This window comes from Taudactylus pleione, unplaced genomic scaffold, assembly GCF_031769625.1.
Source record: "Taudactylus pleione unplaced genomic scaffold, aTauple2 ptg000434l, whole genome shotgun sequence".
Taxonomy (NCBI): Eukaryota; Metazoa; Chordata; class Amphibia; order Anura; family Myobatrachidae; genus Taudactylus; species Taudactylus pleione.
Window position 1 is genome coordinate 5,919,171 of NW_028284836.1, and position 24,098 is coordinate 5,943,268.

The window sequence follows — 24,098 nt, forward strand, 5'->3', positions numbered from 1 at the left end:
AAGGAGTTTGGAGAAAGAGGCTTCTGTGGGAATATCAATAGGAATATTGAAGTCACCTAAGATAATAGAGGGAAGGTCAGAGGAGAGAAAGTGAAGGAGCCAGGAAGCAAAGTTGTCAATGAATTTGGAAGGAGGGCCAGGGGGACGGTAAATGACAGCTACTCTAAGGTGAACTGGTAAAATAGAAAAATATAAAAAATAGAGACTTAAAACCCAATAAATCAAATCACACAGAAAAGAACATTATTTCTCATTTAAAATGACCAGAAAATGTGTACCTATGCTTTCAGTAGCTGGTCTGACCCTTTCCAGCAGCAATATATTCAGTCAGTAATTGTTGATCAGTCCCGCACATGGGTTTGGAGCAATGTTGGCCCATTCCCCCATACAGAACGGCTTCACCTCGTGGCTGTTGCTGGCTTTCTTGTATGTACGCCGCACTTAGGATCCTGCCACAACATGGGATGAAGGTGTGGACACTGACGTGGTCATTGAAAAAAAGTGACATTCCTTATGACTGTCATTGCTTTGCAGGCTGACCTGTATGTTTAGCGCAGAGGTTCCCAAACTCTGTCCTCAAGTCACCCTAACAGTCCAGGTCTTAAGGCTACACATGCTTGACCACAGGTGACTTAATTAGTGGATACGTCAAGTTTAATTTTCGTTGTCGCTTGCGGTGAGGATTTATTAGTGGTTGACAGGCAGGGACCTTTTGTGGGTGGTAAGGAGGCCTGGTGTTGAAAACGCAAGTATGTCGCAACCGGTTTCAGGACGTGTATCAACATGCGACTTCTCTCAACCCGTCGTAAAATGGCTCCGCCATCACAGTTACGGTGGCCTGTGGTCGAGCTGCGTCTTTGAACAGTTGCTTGGATTTGTAAAGCCACCGGTAGGCATCTCAATACCAATCCTGGCGGCTGCAACGTTTGCATATTATCGCACAGGCGCTGAATATAAATTCACAGCTGCGACAGAATCAGCGTAGATCTCTACATAAGGCCTTCGGTCTCAGAAGGACCGTATAGTTATGTTTCCTACCGCTGAGCCCTTTCACTCGCTACATAATTGGAGATTATCTTTTTTGTATAGACGTGTTCAGTTTACATCCAAGTATCAAACATGGCGTTTGTTAGTCATTTCCTGTCCATACTTGGTGGGTCGCCTGCCATGTTTTCCCCATTCAATGAATTGGTGTTTCGGTGGGGTATAGATTTTGGTTGCCCATGCTACGTCACAAATATTTCATAAGCCTCTTAATGGGCGATGCCCTCCCCCCATGTGTCATTAACCAGCTTGTGACCCAAAATAAGAGATATACAGGAGTTTGGCAAGAGAGAAGTTCATTAAATATCTAATTGTTTGCCGCGTGCCTTCTCTGACGCTGCACCACCCAGAGGCAGCGCCAATTCCTCCTGGGTACAATCTCGGACCGGAATATTTTCACCTTTAAAGCTACGCTTAACTTCTGCTATCTCCTAACTTTCTACTATGTATCAAGGCTATTGATTTGCTTTTACTATGTCAGGTGAATTATGATTACATCCAGCAACTCAACCCTCTTGATTGCCTTTTGCCTTCATTTCTCTTTCATCCATGGGGGAACACTTGGGTGTAGATTGCAGTATCGAGAGTGTTGGTGCTTTTAGATTTACCGATAAAAGCTCAGGGGTGGCAGGTGCCCTTATGGAGGGGAGAGAACTGTTAGAAGCTGGTCAGCACGCAGGTGCCAGGGTCTGCATGGGAGGAGAGGTCGCTGGGCTGCCTGTTGTAGTCCCTTACTAGGCACAGTATATCCAGAGTGGCAGAACCTTGATGACAGCGATCCCTTAGTCCCGAGCTCTCCTCCCTACAGCGCTTCCTACTTGGTGGGCTTGCCCGTTTGGGAAACTCGTCAAAAGAGAGGACATCTAAAGCGGAGTACACACTAGCCAGTGGTGTCAAACGCGGGCCCTTCAGCGTTTGTGGGACTACATATCCCAGCATGCCCTGCCAGTTTTAGCATGCCCTAATAGCAAAACTGTGGCACTGCATGCTGGGATGTGTAGTTCCACTGCAGCTGGAGGGCCCGAGTTTGACACCGCTGCACTAGACAATGTGTGTGCCCAGCGACGAGGCAATATATTGGGTAGTCTGTACACACTGCACGATCTGGCGTACAACTGCCCCATATATATCGATGCCCTCCAGCATCCAGAGGCATGGTGTCTAGTCGCAGGATCAGATCAGTAGATGCAACCAACGAAGCACCAGAGCGTGCAATCACCGGTACACACTGAGTGATGTGGCCGATACATCGTTCTGATCTGCGTTGGGCCAATATATCATCCGATATATCGCTTAGTGTGCACATACCTTTTCCCCAGGTACGCGATTGGTGGCTGCATATTACAGCTCTCACTAATAGCTAAGTGATGAGGAGCCTAGCCTCTATACAGAGAGTACAGTAATGTGTAGGTAGTTACATTCCCTCACTGTGTGTAATATGGGGATTCCCTATAGCGAGAGGAAATGTAAAATAAAAAAATAAAATTGTACTGCACCACAGATCCCCATGTCAGCAGTCTAAAATGTATTCATAGTAATGTATCTACCAACCACCACCTTCACGTGATTACTGTGCAGTATGGCTACATAGGGGCCCATTTATCATTGTATATTTCAAGTATAACCACTGAAAACACCAGTTTTCGGGGGTTAACCACATATATTAAGTTCCCCCCACATTCATTAAGGAAGGCCATGCTGCCGAATGCAACATGGCCCCCGCCGTCGCTGCCTACAAGTGTCGCTTACGAGGTCTGTACACACTAAACATCTGCTAGTGTGTCTGTGGCTTCCTGCTGCCTCCATTCCCCTCCTCACATCATGTCACTGCCCCTGTCACATGCAGTGATGTTCTCACTAACACATCACTCATCTCCTGATATACTCTGTGCTGCTGGGGGACCCTGCTGCTTCCACTATATAACTATCAGTCTGTGACTTCCTGCTGCCTCCATTCCCCTCCTCACATCATGTCCGTCACATACAGCCCTGTCCTCACTGACACATCAATCATCTCCTGATATACTCTGTGCTGCTGTGATTATTTCTATACGACTACAAGACATTCGGACCAGCCATAAAACAGGGTGCAGATGGACAAACAGTGGATGAGTGATGAATACCATCTAAGCGTTGGCTGTTTAAACTGTGATGAGATATTGGTAATAAATCCCCTACGGTTTGGCGCAGTCAGACAGTCCCGGCAGAGCAGGCAGCGTGTGACCACCTCATGCTGCTAGCAGACCTTTCCTTCCTCACCTTTATATAAAAGTGTCCCGGTCTTCTGCACAACCTGGATCCAGTGTTCTGCCAATCCGTCACCTAGAACAAGTGCAGAGCTGCCTAATATTCATGAGGTCATTTCCGGGCAAGCCGATAGGCTGCATTTCTCTTCCGCCCACATACTGGCTCGCCCCTGAATGGCCGGGAGCCAGGAGGTGTGTCACTGTCAGAAAGGGGAGGAGCTAGTGTTGCAGACAACAACCTTCTCTGACAGGGCCAACAAACTGCGTCATCTCTAAAGGGACATTGTAGAGAGAGGTGAAATGGAGACATTGCCCAGAGCAACCAATCAGCTTCTAACTCATTTATCTAGCACATTCTATAGAATGATAGGAGGAAGCTGATTAGTTGCTATCAGCAGTGTCTCCACTTTACCTCTCTCCAAGGTTTGGTGCATCTCCCCCATAGGCATGACCATTCTTACAGCATCAGCAGCTTAGGAGGCGTACGATGCCCGCTGGCTGTGTGACAGATATGCAGGATAAAGGTGACCTCTAGGTACGGTGCAGAGCGGTTCTGCTACCCCTCCTATGCAGGAATGAGGACACTGAAGCCTTCTCCATCTGCTGATTTGCCTCATACATAGATATTTTTGTATTATCCAAAACATAAAATGTTACTTAAACCTTATTTTTTTTACAAAAGGGATTATAATTCTGCATTCTGTCCTTACTCAGTTTCCCTCGTATGCAGATCAACGGCATAAATGGACTTTAGGATTTCTAGGTATCAACATTCATATAACACCCCTGTCCGTCGTCATTCTGTGTCACCGCTTCCTAGAATGCTCCTGTCCTCAAGACAAGAGCGGGGAGCCGTGGCCTGCTGACCAGGGACGGGTCCAACACCACGGGAGGCTGGCACAGATGGCATTGGTGGGGCACAGTCTGGCTGAGAAGGGATTGAAAATCAGACTGGGAACACACTCACACACACTATATCTGCGGCTCTCCGGAATACAGCATTAATGCACTATAGTATGGGCGTCAAATTTGGCTTTCACCGTTACATTTGGTAGAACATGTATGTACTGGGAGGAACCGCGCCATTAGCCCCCGTCTATAGCAGTTTCCCATGCCGAGCGATCACTTGAGCAGCTTGAATTTCCGCAGGTAGGGGTGCACCTCTTCTTTGGGGTACGGCCTGAGGGCCAGGCAGGTGGCGATGTTCTCAGGCTGCTCGATCCACAGTTTGTGATCCACGCTGGCCAGCTTCAGTGTCTCGGCTAACGTGGTCAGAGTCACCTCGTCAGGAACCTGGAGGACACAAAGCAGAGTCTCAGATCCGGGCTCAGGAAATGACACAGTTATATGAATAAAACCACATTCAGCGCGTCACAGGGCACAATGCAGACATGGAGGCAAGTCAGTCCAATGTTACCCCCCAAACAAAGCCCCCGCCCATGTATGCAGAGCTGGACACATCCTGACAGCAGAACACAGGACCTGTCCTCAGTAACATAATCACATAGGGGACAGGCCACTGCCTCCCACAACATAAACACACCCATGTCCTGAAAGACTTGGTGCTGCTGTGAACAATCTGATTGGCTACAAGGTGTTTTACTTTCACTCTAGAAACAAGCTGGACCTGTACGCTGGCAGGGTGAACAGAAGAGTGCAGGCATGTTGGCTGTAAGGTATACAAGGCACATGGCAGTACGGCACAGAGTACATGTATAATGCACAGGCATATGGCAGTAAGGTTCAGTATAAAGGGATATGGTACAGGGCATTGAGGTATATAGCAGGGGCACAGTATATGGGAACAATGCAGAGAGCTTGGAGGTATAGGATTATTAGGTGCAGGGAAGTGAGATTTATCTCAGGAGGGCACAGTAACCTATGTTAGAGCACGGTATCTGAGGAGGTAGACGACGGTGCAGGCACGGTATCTGAGGAGGTAGACGACGGTGCAGGCACGGTATCTGAGGAGGTAGACGACGGTGCAGGCACGGTATCTGAGGAGGTAGACGACGGTGCAGGCACGGTATCTGAGGAGGTAGACGACGGTGCAGGCACGGTATCTGAGGAGGTAGACGACGGTGCAGGCACGGTATCTGAGGAGGTAGACGACGGTGCAGGCACGGTATCTGAGGAGGTAGACGACGGTGCAGGCACGGTATCTGAGGAGGTAGACGACGGTGCAGCCACGGTATCTGAGGAGGTAGACGACGGTGCAGCCACGGTATCTGAGGAGGTAGACGACGGTGCAGCCACGGTATCTGAGGAGGTAGACGACGGTGCAGCCACGGTATCTGATCAGGTAGACGACGGTATAGGCACTGTATATAATTAAGTATATGGCAGTAGGGCACAATATATGGGGATAGGGTATAATGATGTATATGGACCTGTGGCAAGGCACAGGGGCATTAGGTATAAGGTAGTAGGGCACAGTATATGATGAGGTAAATGGCAGTAGGGCATAGTACATGGTGAGGTACATTGCAGCAGGACACAGGGCAGTGAGGTATATGGCAGCACGGCACAGTAAATGGTGTAGTATATGGCAGTAGGGCACAGAATATGATGAGGTGTAGGGCACACGGCAGTATGGTATATGGCAGTAGGGCACAGAATATGAGGTGTAGGGCACACGGCAGTATGGCATGAGGGCACAGTACATGGTGTGTATGGCAGAAGTGCACACGTAGTAAGGTATATGGCAGCAGGGCACAGAATATGATGAGGTATATGGCAGTAGGGTGCAGAGCAGTATGGTATATGGCAAAGCAGTATGGTATATGGCAGTAGGGCTCAGAATATGAGGTGTAGGGCACACGGCAGTATGGTATATGGCATGAGGGCACACAGCAGTATGGTATATGGCAGCATGGCACAGAATATGATGAGGTATATGGCAGTAGGGTGCAGAGCAGTATGGTATATGGCAGAGCAGTATGGTATATGGCAGTAGGGTACACGGCAGTGAGGTATTTTGGCAGCAAGCCCCAGGTCAGGGGGGAGAGGCACAGTCACAGGCGCCCTCTCACCTCCAGCACCACCTTGTGCATGGTGTCCAGCTTCTGCAGGTAGGCCCGGGTCTGCGGGTGCTCGTAGTGCAGGTGGATGGCAGCTGTGGCCGCATGACACGCCTGAGCCACCAGGGCTCCCAGGGGCCACCCCAGCCCGGCCTGCAGATCCCTCCGGAGCACAACGTACTGTACCAGCGCCGCCATCTCTCCTGCAGCCGGCCGGCGTTACTCACAGTCACAGTGTATCGTGTTCTCCTAACCCGTGCTAATAAAGTTATGTGAGTGAGACCGGCAGCGGCATGCGCACGTTCGTTGAGCGCGGCCGGTGACGTCTTCGCACACCCACCCCTACCGCATTCTAATTGGCTATGCGTTTCCTGACTGCCAATCACAGCACAGGGGCGGAGCGGCGCCTTTCCCGGAACAAATGCCAGTCTCCTGGTGAACTGCGTTTGGTCAGACACTAGGGAGCCAACTGCAGCTCCCTCCTCTGTCTCCATTCCCGCAGCTGCTATGCGCAGGCCCGCCTGGTGACATGGTCTCCGAGGAAATGGCCGGAGCGGCATTATTGCAACCCCAGTGACGGAGACAGATCATAACATTGGGCTGTTCTTCTTGTGACCAGTAAGTTACCGCCTGGGGAGCTGGGCTCTGTCTGACAGAACCACTGGCGGCAGATATGTATCCGATTACACCGCCGCTGAGGTGAGGTACGATCAGATCGCGGGGCCCGGTCTGTGGGTGGAAGCCTCCTGCTCTCCAACTGTTATGGAACCACAAGTAACAGCATAACCTCCCAGTTCACTGTATCTGCTGTGGTATTACAGGCCCCAGCATACTCCCGAGGTCTCGCCAAATGATATAGGACTACAAGTCCCAGCATGATCTCTGATTGTTATAGGACTACAAGTCCCAGCCTGCTCTCCAAATTATATAGAACTACAAGTCCCAGTCTGCTCTCCAAATGATGATCTCTGAATGTTATAGGACTACTAGCCCCAGCATGCTCTTTGAATGATATAGGACTAAAAGTGAAATCCCAGCATGCTCTCCACATTATATAGGACTACAAGTCCCAGCATGCTCTCCACATTATATAGGACTACATGCTCTCCATATTATATAGGACTATTAGTCCCAGCATTCTCTCTGAATGATATAGGGCTACAAGTCCTAGCATGCTCCAATGAAATAGAACTACAAGTCCCAACCAGCATACTCTCCCAGTGATAGAACTAAAAGTCCCAGCATGCCACCCATGTCTCACTAGCAGTTGTGGAACCACAAGTTTGTGGAGGCATGCTGGGACCTGTAGTTACACAGCAGGTTGACTGTTTTACATTTTGTCATGTGCCCACTTGTTAATCAGAAATTGGTGCCTATGTGATGCCTGTCTGACGCGGCTCCTGCTCTTCCCCTTCCAGGTGACTCTCGGCAGCAGACGGGCACCTCTGGGGGGGCGCTCTCCTGACCAGTCACCATGGAGCAGGTCCAGACTTTCTTCAGGGAAGGTGAGACCCTGCAATTGTGCTTCTCCATAGCTGGTTGCATTCTCAGTCTTGTGTATGACATCATACTGTAGAAGTGACACACGCGTGTTACATGTCCGCTGGCTCCGTGGTGTCTCTAACTCTGTGTCTTGCCCGGAAAGGTGTCCAGTCCCACCTGGAGCAGCTGGAGACCCTGTCTCACTCCCTGGCGGTGAAGCAGGAGCAGCGCCAGGGGCAGGCGGACGTCCTGCAGAAGAAGGAAGCTTCCGTTCTCCAACTACAGAGGGAGCGAGATGAGCTGCTGGCCATGACCAGGCTGCAGGCGGAGGAGGTGAGTGACGCGGGGTCGCCGGCGGTCTCATACTAAGTGTAAAAGCCACCAACACGGCTTGATCGGTACCCTAGCGGCCATATCACATTGGTGCTTTCCCCGCCCTAAGGGTTAGTATGCTGACATTGCATATAAGGATTGTATGGTTCTCAGGCATGCAGATAGTTACGTGTGCCACACGTGTAGAAATCCTCAGGCGTTTGGTTGGCACCATCGCACATATGACCGACATAAATGTCCGTTTTATTCGCCCTTCCCGCTCTGCCGCTCTCGTGTGCATTGTGGGGGTTTTTTTTTTTTAGTCTTCCTTTTTTAGGATGCTAAGATCCGGCCCGTGACCGTCTCTCGTAGAGCTTATGAGTTACCATACACCATAATGCTCGCCCACTACTCCTCGCCGGTGAGACTGACTCGCCTTCAGCAGTTATCGCGTCCTGAAAGAAGCGCTCGTTTCATACATATTCGCAGAGGCAGTGATGGAAACTGCTTGTATCTCCAGATCCAGGCACTAACCGCGGAGGCAGACGGCAGCCCACGTCCAGGGCAGAGCACACGGGGAGTCTTGCAGGAGATGCGGATGGATGAAGTGAGGAGCATCTTGGAGGCACTTTGGTTCACAGGTACAGTGCACATCACTTACATTGTTTGGAGCTCAGTGGGGGCTAAAACTCAACCCTCCCATTATCTACAACATCCCTAATTCAGATTCTGTACGTATTTCACAGCATCCACTAATTATCCGTGTTTAAAAAAAATACAATAGCAAAAAAAACAGCGATTTAGGGATAGCCAATTAGGTTTGGAATTCTATGTCATATGAAAATAACCCCATATGGATGGATCTTTAAACCTAACACGCAGGTTGGCTATGCAATGTATGAACCTATGCAGGGACCACACTATGGGGTCTATTTATCAAGCAGTGAAAAGCTTGGAGAAGTTGCCCACAGCAACCAATCAGCTCCTGCCTATTATTTTATAGGCTGTACTTGATAAATGCTACTTCAAAGCTGATTGGTTGCTATGGGCAACTTCTCCACTGGTCCACTTCTCCACACTTTTCACTGCTTGATAAATAGACCCCCTATGTCCCCTGTCGTCTCCTTAGATATGCTTGGGTCTAACAGACCTGTAGGTAGGAGTAGCCCTTTAAAGAGAAGTAAGAGATAGTACAACCACTCTTGGCGCAGAAGAGAGGATTACAAGCTGCCAGTTTCCAATCAGGGTTAACACCCTTTAACCCAGGGGTTTCTTCAACCTTGGCCCTCCAGCTGCTGTGAAACTACACATCCCAGCATGCACTGCCATAGTTTTAGCATGCTGTTATATCAAAAAGGTGGCAGTGCATGCTGGGGTGTGTAGTTCCACAGCAGCTGGAAGGCCAAGGTTGAAGACCCCTGCTTTAACCCAAAACATAGTATATCAATAAAAAGAATGAATGGAATTCCGGCGCTAATCCTCCCCAACAAATTCACTCTAATATAACACTTCCCTTCTTCTGATGATATTCTCTTCCGTATCCCAATTGGAAGCGTTAGAAGTCGCGTGTTGCTATGCTTCGTCTATGAAAAATATAAAACGTAAAGCCGCAACGTAGTGCAATAAAATAATGTAATATGAGCAAAGAATAAAACAAATATGTTTCCAACTAATTCCAACAGTTGCCACACAGGTAATGAAATGGAGACGCTTACCAGAGAAAAAGTGATATTCGGGCTTATAGATGGTGAAATAAAGGCGTTCAGGCTCCGGAACCCTCAGCTCACTGCCTCTATCACGAGTGCCTGGTTCTGTCTCCACAATCACCTTTCCAAGGGGGATCCTTCTGTCACAGACCAACGCGTATCGAGCAACGCTCTTCCTCAGGGCAAGTGACGGAAGTGGCCAGCTCTCCTCTTAAATAGCATGGCTGTAAATCTCTTCCGGGTCAAGGTTCATCAATATTTAAAAAATCTTTTTATAGGTACTACATAACATTCCGAATGGCATTGCATGCAGTAACATGTTCCATCTATCAATCCCAAATGGAATGCCTCGTTTATATAGAAGGAACGAGGTATAGCGACAGTCTAGTCCACTTAAATGGTCATAACACGGCATTCACTTCCTATGTGTGAGCCGCATAAGTCCCGCACCAATGGCGTCACACAGGGCACGTCGTCAGCGACCACCGAGGCACTGCATGGAGTTATCCTCTGCCCAATGTATGGACCTTCCGCGTTTCTCGCTTCCTGTGTATGGAACGCACGGATATCCTGTGTTCTTTTGTGTTGGAACGCAATATAAAAATCATGGTAGATCATAAAATATTTCTCTGGATAAAAAAAATATGAATATCATATATTTATGACTAGATCGATAAAAGTAAAAAATGAATGTTGTTTTAAAATATAAGACTTAATACTCCATTTTAGAATATCTTCCCATTTACATAATTACAGCATAAATAGAGTAAAAAAGAGCTAGAGAGACGACATAAGTAAATAGGAGTAACACTTTGACCTCCTCAACATGGCTTCTGTGAATTTCCATTATTATCTGGGGCCGGTCACCCCTCCCCCTGAAGGAACACAGAAAGTGGAGCCTGCTAGCAGCTGGGGGAGCCGGCATCTTGGGTAGCCCCGGTGCCTGGTTATTGATACATATGGACCTGGTGTAGTGAAGTTGGGCACAGAGAGGACTGAGACTGCATGCTGCCCCCCCAGGATTCTATGCTCTGAGACTGTTTACCCCAATGGGAAGTTGCCCCTTGGCCACCTCTGCATGCACTGTGTGTAGTTACATTAATCCAACCAACGCACCTCCACATCGTCTAACACACTAGAGAGAATTTCTGTACCGGGTACCAACATTGGGCAACCATGGAACAATTGGGCAGAGTACCCTCGCAGTGTGCCAGTTGAATTTGCTGAGTGCTGACAAGGCTTGGGTTGCAAGTGTGAGGGAGAGCTGCCCTAGATCTCTCTATACAACTGGTTATACTCCCTGTCATGCCTTCCACATATCTCACTCCTATTTGCTCCTCAGGCTTCTGTGGGACTGTGTGTTATTAGATAAAGGAGATTGCAGGCAGAGCCTAAGCTCCAAGAGAGGACCGTTGTCATTCAGGACCCTTCCATGGGGGTTCATCTAGATCACAGAGTTGAGGAGGGGTCTCTTAGTGGAATGTCTGCCAGAGATTTTCACTATCAGCATCTCTAATCCAGTCCTGCAGTTTGGAGGTCTTGGGGCGTTTTGAGGTGTAAAGTTGTATAATTGGGATCTTACAGGGCAGTCTCTGAGGAATGACGGCGTGTTACAGTATTCTGTAATCAGAAGGTGTTTCTATGGCCAAGACCTGGTCCTGCCCATCATGCAAAGAGCGGAAATGTACAATGAGGAGATAATCCCTGTATTTTATCTACTGTCTGAAGGGATCAGCGGGAAGAAGACGGACAATGGAGTCTGTATCTGCATCAGCACGGCCTTTGAGGGCACTTACCTGGACTCTTACTACCTGCAAGTGAATAATCTGGAGAACCCAAAGATCGTCCGTCACTCCGTGCCAGCGTTCATCCCCCTGGGAGAAATCTCCAAGACTCATCTACAGGAGGACCTGAAGAAATTCCTCTCTGTTCTATTCGATCATTTAAATGCCTACGAGGGGAGAAAACAACAGGCGGACCGCCTCCAGGTAATGACAGCCGCCAAATCCTGTCCTGGATTTATCACGTCACCAGTCACTCGCATAATCTTGCAAGAAGATTATTATCCTTTATTTATATGGCGCCACAAGTGTTCCGCAGCGCCCTACCCAGTACATAAATAAGTGAACAAGAAACTAGTGACTTAAGCTGGCCACACACTAGACCAACTTACATCCAACCAGCCAATTTGTTGATTGGTTGGAATGAAAATCTGGTAATGTATGGGAGTAACAGATGACCAGCAATTTGCTCCTAAATGCCAGAAAACAGATGAAAATGGTCGTCAGACAAGTTTGTTAACTGTTTGATCTAAACTATTTGTTCAAACAACAGTTTTGGTCCATTTTCCAGCGTTTGGGAGCAAATTGCTGATTGTATTCCTTACCAGATTTTCATTCCAACCAATCAACTAGTTGGCTGGTTGGACAGATAATCTTTAGATGTGTGGCCATCTTTACAGTACAATACAGGACAAGATATGCTGCATTAGCAATCATAACACTCAAATAAGCAGCAGGGAGTCAGCAACCAAGTGTTAGGTGCCCTTGTGGGGAGTGAGGAGTAGATTAAAGTACAAGTAAGGAGAATCACATGAGGGTCCTGCTCGTGAGAGCTTACATTCTGAAGGGGAGGGTAGACAGACAGAGGTTACACAGATGGGGTAGACAGGAAGGAAAGGAGCTTGTAGCAGTGGATTAGGATGAGAGCTGGAAGGCTATGATGAAGTATTGTACCTTGGGAGCCCGTTTGAATATTTGTAGAGAGGTGGAGAGTCTGAGAGGGAGAGAGTTCCAGAGGTAGGGAGCAGCACGGACAAAGTCTTGGAGGCGGGAGTGGGAGAAAGTAATTAGTTGGCAAGAGAGGCGGCATTTGTGGGGCGAAGTGAACGAGCAGGAGTGTGAAGGGAGATGAGGTCAGAGATGTAAATGGGAGAGGATTGGGTGGGAGCTTTGTAGGCGAGTGTAAAACCTTGAATTGGGTTGTGAAGGGGAAGGAGAGCCAGTGTAGGACGTGTAGGAGAGGGGAAGCAGATGTAGAACGTTTGGAGAGGAAGATGAGCTGAGCAGCAGCACTGAGCACAGACTGGACAGGAGAGAGGTGAGAGACTGGGAGGTCATATAGGAGAAGGTTACAGTAGTCCAATCTGGAGATGACCAGTGAGTGTATGAGGGTTTTGGTGGCATCCTGGGTGAGAGAGGGTCTGATCCTAGAAACGTTTTTGAGATGGAAGTGGCAGGGCTGCGATACAGTAGGTGCTGAATGTGTGGTATGAAGGAGAGGGAGGAGTCCAGGATAACTCCAATACAGCGCTACTTTGGGGCTAGAGGAGACGGTTGTGCTGTTAGTTGATAATAAAATTGGGGGAAGTGAGGTTATTTGGGAGGGTGGGAAGATGATCAGTTCAGTCTAAAGGGGCCCATCCACTAGCAGACATGAAAAGGACTACACATTACGACATTGTAATGGTGCAGTCGTATGTCAGTCTGTGATGAGCCTGCACTGAACGAGCAGTCATTCAGTGCAGGCTCATCAATCATCTGCAAACATTCTCAACCTGACGTTATCATGTCAGCATGTTTGCACGATGATAGAGGTCTAAACGACCAGCGGGAGCGCGCATCGCTGGTCGTTTTAGACATTTTTGCAAACGACTGAGCGATTGTTATCGTTCAATCGCTCGACTTAATCGTCTAGTGGATGGGCACCTTTAGACATACTGTAGTAAGAGTAAGAAATCGCTGGGACATCCAGGAAGAGACGGCAGAGAGACAGTTGCAGATACGAGTGAGGAGAGAGATCAGGTGAGGAAAGGTAGATCTGAGGAACGTCAGCATAGAGATGATAATGGAGGTCAAAAGAGCTGATGAGTTCACCTAGAGAGGACATATAGAGGGAGAATAGGAGAGGACCAAGAACAGAGCCTTGGGGGACACCTACTGTAAGAGGCTGTGGGGGGGAAGAGGAGAGGAGACGGAGAGGTAGGAGGACAACCAGGAGAAGATATTCGACAACTGATTCTAGGAAAGTAAACGGATTGTAAGCTCTTCAGATCAGGGACATTTTATTTTAATGTCTCATATCTGAGGTAATAGTATTATTATTGTATTTCTAGTCTGTTGTGTAACTTTATGAATGTTTCTTTATCCATACACATGGGAACGCCATCACCCACTTTTGCAAAGATAATATTGGACCTCCGATGTATTGGTGATTACTGGAGTATATTAAGGGGTCTAGTTACTAAGCAGTGTTAGGAGACAGAGTGAAAAGTGATAAGGTACCAGCCAATCAGCTCCCAACTGTCATCTCACAGGCTGTGTTTGAAAAATGACAGTTGGGAGCTGATTGGCTGGCACCTTATCACTTTTCACTCTGAGGGGTATTCAATATGAAACGTAAACTTCGCTGTCGAAGTTTACGTTTCATATCGCGCGCCCGCATCCCCGTATTCAATATGAAATTAACGAAAACGGGAGCCTGCAAAGTTGGATTTGCGTAAAGTTAGGAATTTTTCCTTAAAAAAAATTGTAGGACCCCCCTAAAGAAGTAAAAACATGGGGGATCACTATGGGTACCCCCGTTTTAGCCTTTAAATGAAAGTCGGGGATTTAAATAGCCGCAGCAGGTGTTTTTTACCGATATTGAAGAAGTGATGCAGAAGAGCACTCAGGTTATTTTTTTCGTTTTTTTAAGTGGTCCCATCAAATTTGGGGTACATGAAAATGGGTACTAGCATATTTCTACTTCAGGGTCCATAGGGGGTCCACAGGGTTGACCTTGGGGTTATAGCTGGAACAGGATCCATGGGCACCACACAGTTAAGCTTTTAGCTCCCAGGATGCACTTGGGTCCTCCTCTATACCCCGCCCCCGAGCCACAGGCACCTCAGTGTAAGCTGGTGTCCGGCCGGAGTCGGTCACCGCGCAGGGGGGCTGCAGGAGCAGCCCCCAGAAGCTTTTTATTTTAAGTTAGATTTTATTTATTTTAATCTTTTTACTACAGACGGCAGCGAAGGGCTGTCTGTACAGACGCCCACGCTGCCGCTCTGATCCCCGACTGGCGCCGCGACGCCAGTACTGATCTGGGGATCGCGGCGGGAGGGCAGAGTCCATACTAGCCGGACTCTGTCTACCTCCCAGGACTGCTGCCGGAGTCGCCGGGGATTCAGGTAAGCCGCGCGTCGCTGGCTAGCGGCGGCGCGCGGAATGCCTTAAATGCAGTCCTTTAGCCTCCGGTCCTGGGGACAGACCGGAGGCTGCTGGCAGTGGCGGCGGGCCCCCCCATAACCCGTGGGACCACTAGACCACCAGGGATAAAGGGGCAAGCGGGAAGCCAGCATCCGTGGGGTTATGGCCTGTCAGCGGCTCCTCCCCTCAGCTCAGCGCGCCTTTCAGCACGCAGTCTGGCGTCACTGAGCTGCAGTTACACGGCCACTCCTCCTCTGAGGTCTCCAGCGGCCATTTTCCCAGTGGCAGCGCAGATCTCAGGGAGCACGCGGACCGGTCCCCCTGTGTACCTCTCCCCTGATTAAGGACAGCGTACACAGCACTATAGCCCTCCCAGACACTGAATCTGGGCAGGTTGATTGTAGTGTAAAGGTGCAGTGAGTATATCTTCCTGCATGGTATGTGACTATTGCTAGTGCTGCCGTCTGTGCTTATTTTCTACTTACTGTCAGCTTATACCTATCCCTTTACTTCTCCTACAAGCCCTACAGGTGTGTGGGGGAGGGGCGTTTCTACTGACCTCACTTATATAGATCACGTATTTGTGAGGTCCGTCACATACAGTTGTGTGCTACTCAGTGCCATATTGTGGGCTGTTGTTCAGCACACCGGTGAGTGCGTTTTACTTCTACCCTGGTGCCAGATATATAATATATTCTGTCATGTCAGACGAGGAGGTTGAGCGCTCAGTGGCTCCGGTGTTGGCCTCCTGCGGACGCTGTTCTGCAGGAGTAGATAGGGAGGATTTGTCACAGGATGGCCTGTGTAGTCGATGCCAGGTGGCTCCTGGCCCATCCAGACCTTCTCTGGCGCAGGAACCACCGTGGGCGATGTTTTCTCAAGTGCTGGTGTCTATTGCGGACCGTCTGTCGGTCCCGACTGCTCTCCCTACTAGGGCGGTGCCCCAGCCGACCATCCCCCATTCCCCGGGTGTCCCGCAGTTATTGCGGAGTCCTCCTGGGTCTCAATCAGTAGGTCCCTATGCGGGGTTGCCTATGTATATACAGGCTTCCCCTGTGCCGCAGCAGCCTGTGGTACCTTTTCAGGACCCTATGGCGACTCCTCCACCATGGGTGGATGTGCTCTCCAACTCCGTGCAAAATTTGGCGGCCGCTTCCTCGGCTTTTCAGTCAATGTTGCAGACTGACATGCCTTCTAGGATTTCAAAACGCCCACTCATGACACGGGCTGCTCAGGTATCGGACTCAGAGGGTTCCTCAGATGATGGGGAGGTCCCTGATGACACTGACTCGGACGCCTCGGTCCAGGAAATGGATACCAAGTCGTCCATTAATGTGCGAGCACTAGTTAGGGCGGTGCGAGCTATTCTTCTTATAGAGGATGAGGCACCGGTTCCTAAGTCGAAGTTTCCTAGTTTCAAAAAACTAAGGTGGCTTCTGCGGTGTTTCCCCTGTCGGATCAGTTGACGGATCATATGGCGGTAGCTTGGCAGGCGCCCAGTAAGAGATTCCTTCCTCAGAAGCGGTTGGCTTCTAATTACCCCTTCCCTGAGGCACATTGTAAAAAATGGGAAACTCCACCGGCGGTGGATTCCCATGTCACCCGTTTAACTCGGGGTGCCACCTTACCATTACCGTCGATATCCTCGCTGAAGGATCCCACGGACAGGAAAGTTGAGACTTGCTTAAAGTCTATTTACTCCCTCTCCGGGGCGGTGGCCCGACCGTCCATGGCCATCTCCTGGGTGGCCAAGGCCATTGAGGGGTGGGCCAATGCATTGGAAGATACCTTCCCAGACGACGCTCCGGATGTCCAGCGGGCGTTGTTGGGACAAGTGAGGGACGCTGCTTCTTACATTGGTGAAGCTTCTTTAGATGCTAGTCTGCTGACCTCACGGGTATCGGCTGCAGCGGTGTCTGGCCGCCGATCCTTGTGGTTGCGGTCCTGGAGAGCGGACTCTGATTCAAAGAAGGGTCTGGAGGCCTTACCTTTCAATGGGGAATTACTATTTGGTCCGGACTTGGACAAAATAGTGGACACCCTGGCTAAATCCAAGTCGGCCTTCCTTCGGCGGCACTGCCTGCTAAGGTTCGGAGTTCGGCTTTTCGTTCTTTTCGGGTTCAGGGTAAGGCGAAAGGTCAGTCCTTCCCGAGACAGTCTGCGAGTAAGACTGCCTCTAAACCCAAGAAGCAAGCCTGGAGTGCTCGGCGCCCTTCTTCCAAGCAGGAAGATAAACCTGCGGCCTGATGGGACGGGCCTCCCTCTGGGGGACCTCAGAGTGGGAGGCCGACTTCTTCTATTTGCCCAGTGCTGGCACAATACCACCACGGATGCCTGGGTTCGAGAAGTGGTCTCCCAGGGGTACGCCCTGTCTTTTCGGCACAGACCACCCCACCAGTTTTTCTGCACAAGTCCTTCTCAAGACAAGACCAAGGCGTTACAGGTTCAGGAGGCTATAGAGTCCTTGCTGAAAGCAGGGGTCATTGTTCCCGTTCCTCTATCACAACGAGGGACGGGGTATTATTCGTCTCTGTTTCTGGTGCAGAAACCCAATGGTTCTCATCGCCCTATCCTCAACTTGAAGTCTCTGAACAAATTCCTCAGAGTTCCCAAGTTCAGGATGGAAACGTTACGTTCCATCATTCTGGCGATGGAACCGGGGGATTACATGGTGTCCCTGGACATCCAGGACGCCTACCTCCATGTTCCGATAGCATTTTCACACCAGCGGTATCTGAGGTTCGCTATCCTTCAACACCACTATCAGTTCCGGGCGCTACCCTTTGGTCTCTCCACGGCACCAATGGTGTTCACGAAGATTATGGCGGTCATGGCCGCACATCTTCGGAACCAGAATGTACGGCTGCTGCCGTATCTGGACGACCTCCTGTTGCTGGCGAGCTCCCCGGAGGTACTGCTTCAACATCTCCACCTGACGATCGCTTGCCTGCAAGCACACGGGTGGTTGATAAATTGGAAAAAGTCCTCCCTGATTCCATCACAGCGGATGGTTCATTTGGGAGCCCTGCTGGATTCGCGTCAGCAAAGGATCTTCCTGACTCCGGAGAAGGTCGCCTCCCTACAGCTGCGGATACACAGTTGCCTGAGCCGTTGCCGTCTGTCGGTCCATTCGGCTATGAGAGTTCTGGGGTCCATGGTGTCGACATTCGACATGGTGGAATTTGCCCAGTTCCATTCCCAGCCCCTGCAGGGGCTGATTCTATCAGAATGGAACGGGTTACCTCACCGGATCCGCTCTCAGGTGCTGGTGTTGTCTCCGGACGTTCGGCAATCTTTGGCTTGGTGGCTTCAGACAGCTCATCTGGTCGAGGGGCGCCCATTTTGGATCCCGGACTGGGTCCTGCTCACGACGGATGCCAGTCTCCGGGGTTGGGGGGCAGTGACCGGCTCTTTGTCGCTTCAGGGTCGTTGGTCAGCGGAAGAAGCACTTCTCCCCATCAACATCCTGGAACTGCGGGCAGTATACAGGGCCCTGCAGTCGTCCGGCCCCGCTCTTCACGGAAGGGCGGTACAGGTGCAGTCCGACAACGCCACCACGGTGGCGTATATCAACCACCAAGGCGGAACTCACAGTCAGGCAGCGATGTCGGAGGTGTCTCGTATCCTGACTTGGGCGGAGGGTCACATTCCGGCGATCTCGGCGGTCTTCATCCCCGGAGTCCTCAATTGGGAGGCGGACTTCCTCAGCCGTCACGACGTGCATCCCGGGGAATGGTCGCTTCACCCAGAGGTGTTTCAGCTACTCGTGGACAGGTGAGGACTGCCGGAGCTGGACTTGATGGCCTCCCGTCACAATCACAAGTTGCCCGTTTACGGGTCAAGGACAAGAGACGCAGGCGCAAGTCTGGTGGACGCGCTGTCGGTGAAATGGACGTTTCACCTGGCGTATCTGTTTCCTCCGCTATCCCTGCTTCCTCGGGTTCTGCGGAAATTCAAGCAGGACGGCGGCATGCTCGTGCTGGTAGCTCCGGCGTGGCCCAGACGTCCTTGGTACTCCGATCTCAGGAGCCTCTCCATCGACGCTCCGTACCTTCTTCCTCAGCGTCGGGACCTGTTGTCTCAGGGGCCCTGCCTTTACCCGGATCTGGGTCGGCTGTCTTTGACGGCGTGGCTCTTGAGACAGCCGTCTTGAGGTCTCGGGGCTTCTCCAGTTCGGTTATTGGTACCATGCTCAGGGCACGCAAGCCTGCTTCAGCACGGATTTATCACAGAGTGTGGCACACTTACTTTCAGTGGTGTGAGTCCAGACATTATGATCCTCAGGTGTTCAGAGTTTCCAGGATCTTGGAATTTCTTCAGTCAGGATTGGATCTCGGCTTACGCCTTGCATCTCTGAAGGTTCATGTGTCCGCCTTGTCCGTGTGGTTTCAACGGCGGATTGCAATACTACCAGACGTTCACACCTTTTTCCAGGGTGTTCTCAGGATCCAGCCTCCCTTTGTGCCTCCTGTGGCTCCTTGGGACTTGGCGGTGGTGCTACGGGTCCTGCAGGGTCCTCCGTTTGAGCCTCTTGAGGCGGTGGAGCTCAAGTGGCTGACATTTAAGACGGTTTTTCTCCTGGCAATTGCTTCGGCCAGGAGGGTGTCTGAATTGGGGGCGCTTTCCTGTCGCCCTCCTTTCCTGATTTTTCACCAGGACAGAGCGGTGCTCCGCACTCGTCCTGAGTTTTTGCCCAAAGTGGTCTCGAAGTTCCACATTAATCAGGAACTTGTTGTGCCAGCTTTTCAGTCCCCTGATCTTTCAGCTGGTGAGACTTCCTTAGATGTGGTCCGGGCGCTTAGAATTTATGTAGACCGGACGGCTTCGGTTAGGAAGTCTGATTCCTTGTTTATCCTCTTTGGTTTTCACAAGAGGGGTTGGCCTGCCAACAAACAAACGTTAGCCCGTTGGCTTCGTTCCGTTATTTGTGAGGCTTATGCACAAGAGGGTTTACCTGTGCCAGCCTCTGTTAAGGCTCATTCCACTCGTTCTGTGGGTCCCTCTTGGGCTGCTAGAAGTGACGCTTCTGCTGTTCAGCTGTGTAAGGCGGCCACTTGGTCTTCTATTCAAACGTTTTTGAGGTTCTATGCGTTTGACACCTTCGCCTCTCAGGATGCTTCCTTTGGGCGCCGGGTGCTCCTTTCAGCACAGGAGCGTCCCTGCCCTTAGTTGAACTGCTTTGGGACATCCCCAAGGTCAACCCTGTGGACCCCCTATGGACCCTGAAGTAGAAAACAGGAGATATGGTAAGAACTTACCTTTGTTATCTCTGTTTCTACGAAGTCCATAGGGTCCACAGGGCGCCCGCCCTGACGCACCTGGCTTCAAATGGGCTGTGTGGCTGGTCACCGGTTTTCCGTCTCCTATTGCTGTGAGTATGGTTTCTTGTGTGTTCCAGTCTTCCTTCTCTCTGTTCCATATTCTCCTCCGGCCTAGGCTGCTTACCAACTGAGGTGCCTGTGGCTCGGGGGCGGGGTATAGAGGAGGACCCAAGTGCATCCTGGGAGCTAAAAGCTTAACTGTGTGGTGCCCATGGATCCTGTTCCAGCTATAACCCCAAGGTCAACCCTGTGGACCCTATGGACTTCGTAGAAACAGAGATAACAAAGGTAAGTTCTTACCATATCTCCTGTTTTTTAAGTCCCTAAAGTAAGTTTTTAAAAATTCTGCATTTGTGCACCTGCCGCTAATAATCTATTCTAGAAAACACCTGCCGCATACTTGCAGAATAGCCCTGAACCTATTTCCCTATTTAACAATTTTTTACCATTTTTTTTTTTTCACCCCAATTTTTAAATTATTTTTTTGGTGTGTCCCTATTTTTTTTTTTTTTTACTTTTTTAGTTCTTTTTTAAATGTCATTCCCAGGGGTGCTGGCTATTTTTTTTAAGCCTAAACCCCAATTCTGCACTTTTTTTCGACACCTATTCAATGGAGAAAAGTTATCCCCGTTTTTTATCAAAGACTTTTCGAACCTGCGAGAAGTCTTTGAAATTGAATACGGTGTAAAACTAAAACCTGCGATAATGACGTCATAGGTGCGATATTAACGCCAAAACGGACTTATCGCTCCCATATTGAATACCCCTGTCTGTCTCCTAACACTGCTTAGTAAATAGACCCCTAAATCCGTTAACTGTCCAAGTATATAAACCTTCAATGTATTTCACTAGGAAAGAAAAACAAATAAGCTGATTGACTGCTGTGACACATTAATGCCTATATATCGCTGTAACTAGATAATGGGTTAGGGGCTATTTCTGCACTAATGGACCAGCAGCTAAATTATCCACGATGTTCCCTAGCTGCGCGTGTCACGGATTATTACAGCAGCGCACATCTCTTTTACAGCGCACCGCTATGGGGGCGCTAGGTAAACGGAGCAAAGTCGTGCCTGCGAAGTGCTGCCCTTGCCAGCTTTTCCACGCCGTATCAACTGCGCACCTCGGGCATCGGGTTTAATGGAATTGCCCCCTAATTATTTTATTTCATCATTGGAAAATGAAACGCCCAGTTGGATGACTGTCGGCTGCCGATAGACCTGTCTGATTATTGTAACCTGTGCCGATAGATCCATACGTAAGTGTTCATTCTAGCGCCCTGCACCCGTCATGCCCCGTGCAGTTCCTCTTTCCTGACTGAGGTGTCGCTCTATGCTCTGGTGCTTCTAGCACACTCAGCTGATGCCACAAACTGCTTAGACACAGACCAGAGTGTCCTAGAAGCACTAGAGCAGAGAGCGACACCCCAGGCAGGATATAGGAACTGCACGGGATGTGACAGGTGCCGGGTTCTGGCATGAACACTATATAACGAGCCGCTTCTGCCGTGCGGCATGTGTTATAAGTAATATGTTGTCTCAGACACACTGTTTGCATGTACAGGAAGCAGAGGAAACGTACATCTCCGGGACCCTGCACAGCAATTCTCTCTATACGGTGCTGTCCTTCAGCTACTATGCCAACGTGGACGGCAGGATGTGCTGCTTTGCCGCAAAATTACTGTACGGTGACGTTACTCGCGTTTTGCCAACAGAGGCGCAGATCACATGTTCAGGTAACGGTGGCCACAGAACAGAAGTTTATACACTGCCATGTACACTGTTTGGGGGGGGGGGGGTATACACTTCTGGGGGGTTTTGTGGAACTGGCGGAGAGACAGGGGTTCTGTGCAGCATCTTCACCTCCGTGACGGATTATTCTTCGTTTCTACGTTTCAGATAATAGCGCAACTCGCAGAGACACGATGGCGTCCCACTCCGCCCTATTCTGCAGCAAAGCTCTTCACAGAGCAGCGGAGTCACTGGGGTCTTAGGGAAGGATTGGGACCTGCCTCCCTCTTTGCTGGAACTATAGAAACCCCTTCCTGCGTCTCTATGATGCGGGGCCCCTGAGCGGCTGCAATGTGCGGACATGATGGACTGATAACCCTGCAAGGCTTCACTGTCCCTTCCAGCCTCTTGTGCTTAGATCATAAGTGACCATTATTTGGCGAATGTGATGTAACGCGTACAAGGTTACCAAGCTGAGAAATCTTCCATCAACCAGAAGTTATAATGGAACAGTCTCTTCAGTGGCATTGCAGGGAGCGCCCTCTTGTGGCTGCATTGCAAACCATCGGTTGCACGTTTTCATCACTTGCTATTGTATTACATACCAGGCTTTGGGGGGAATTTTCATACATATTTCATGGCCTGGGAGACCTAAAGAGGATGTATCGGAGCTGAGCTGTGGAGTTAGACTCTTATACATATATCTTTTAAACCTTGCTTTTTATATTGAAAAATAAATCTATTTCTACATTTAGTTTGTGCTTTTCCTTTAGATCAAGTCTGTGTTCCAGGAGTAATGATGGAGGACTTAGAGTAAAATAATGTTCTTTAGGTGCTTCTACCTGTTAAGTGAAACTTAAAATAACAACTTGGGAGCCTGATGCTGAGGTGGGAGTAAAGCAGAAAAGAGACAGTAACCTTGCCCCTTGGTAAAACCATTCTGCGCTGCAGGCAGGACAGATGTAATATGTGCAGAGAGCATTACACTGGGTACACACCTAAATGATGTGATGCGATGATACATAGCGTTGCTGTACACACTATACAATCCGGCATATGACGGCGCAATGTATTGTTGCATGCTACATGTAACAACACCACGTGGCCGTGGCATCGCCATATCTGATGTGATGCACAGCAGATGGGACCATTTAATGAACGACGACAGTGGACAACGGTTTAGGCATAGACAATATATGATCTGCACGATATATCGTCCTGATCCGAGTCTAATTGATATATTGGACGATAGATCGTATAGTGTGTACCCAGAGGGGCCTGTCCAAGCTCAAATCTAAATTGCACAAACCTGTCCAGCATTTGCGGGCTGTATGCAGAAGCAGCCGGTAATTTAGCCTGCATGGAAAACAGTGAATGCATTTGCCGGAATGGGTATGAAATACCGCCGTCCGCATGGCCGGCGGTTCGATTCCCGTCAGCGGCAGCCCGACAGGAGCAGAGTGCGACGCAGCGGAAGCCCGACAGTGCTGGAAATCCCGATCGTGGATAGGTAAGTATCCACTAACCTAACCCTCCTTAGGGGTGCCTATCCCTAACTTCCCCCCCAAGTGCCTAACCACCCCCTTCCACGCTACCTAAACCTAAGTCCCCCGGGGGGGTCCCTAACCCTAAGTCCCCCCCGGGAGCCCTAAACCTAACCCTCCCCGCTCGCGGCGCCCGGCATCACTACGATCGTGATGCCGGTCTCCCGGCGTTGGGGAAATGCGGGCGTCTACATCTAGACGCCCGGCATTTCACCCTTGCCGAGATAAGACAGTCGGGAAGCCGGCTGCCGGTATATAGGCAGTCGGCTTCCCGATTTCTTCCCCATTTATTGGCTTTTTTTTTTATTTTTGCTCCCATCTCAGAATCAGCCCATTACTGTGTAAAGCTGGGCATCCACTATACAATTATCTGTCCAATCTGGCTGGTTGGTATGAAAACCTGGTAATATATGGGAACAAATGACAATACATCATTTGCTCACAAACACTGGAAAACAGACAAAAATGGTCGTTCAGACAAATTGGTTAAAATGCATGAATTTA

At 49.8% G+C, this 24,098-nt stretch overlaps 2 protein-coding genes across 6 annotated transcripts; one reads left to right on the top strand and one right to left on the bottom strand.

The window, feature by feature from the left end:
- Nucleotides 1–3,894: 3,894 nt before the first annotated feature.
- On the bottom strand, nt 3,895–6,645 carry PTRHD1 (peptidyl-tRNA hydrolase domain containing 1). Its single transcript, XM_088447573.1, has 2 exons — nt 6,323–6,645; nt 3,895–4,583 (listed from the first exon to the last, which is right to left on the bottom strand). Exons 1-2 carry the CDS (start codon nt 6,506–6,508, stop codon nt 4,413–4,415), a joined length of 357 nt encoding a protein of 118 aa, XP_088303699.1. The 5' UTR covers nt 6,509–6,645; the 3' UTR covers nt 3,895–4,412.
- CENPO (centromere protein O) lies at nt 4,948–22,804 on the top strand. 5 transcript variants are annotated; one of them, XM_088447572.1, is made up of 7 exons: nt 4,948–4,966; nt 7,729–7,815; nt 7,956–8,125; nt 8,625–8,745; nt 11,539–11,798; nt 21,884–22,055; nt 22,219–22,804. In XM_088447572.1, the coding sequence occupies exons 2-7, from the start codon at nt 7,785–7,787 to the stop codon at nt 22,311–22,313; spliced, it is 849 nt and encodes a 282-aa protein (XP_088303698.1). In that variant the 5' UTR covers nt 4,948–4,966; nt 7,729–7,784; the 3' UTR covers nt 22,314–22,804. The 5 variants fall into 5 exon arrangements, with proteins under 5 accessions (XP_088303698.1, XP_088303697.1, XP_088303695.1 ...); XM_088447571.1 differs by lacking the exon at nt 4,948–4,966 and adding an exon at nt 6,850–6,928; XM_088447569.1 differs by lacking the exon at nt 4,948–4,966 and adding an exon at nt 6,938–7,009.
- Nucleotides 22,805–24,098: the final 1,294 nt, after the last annotated feature.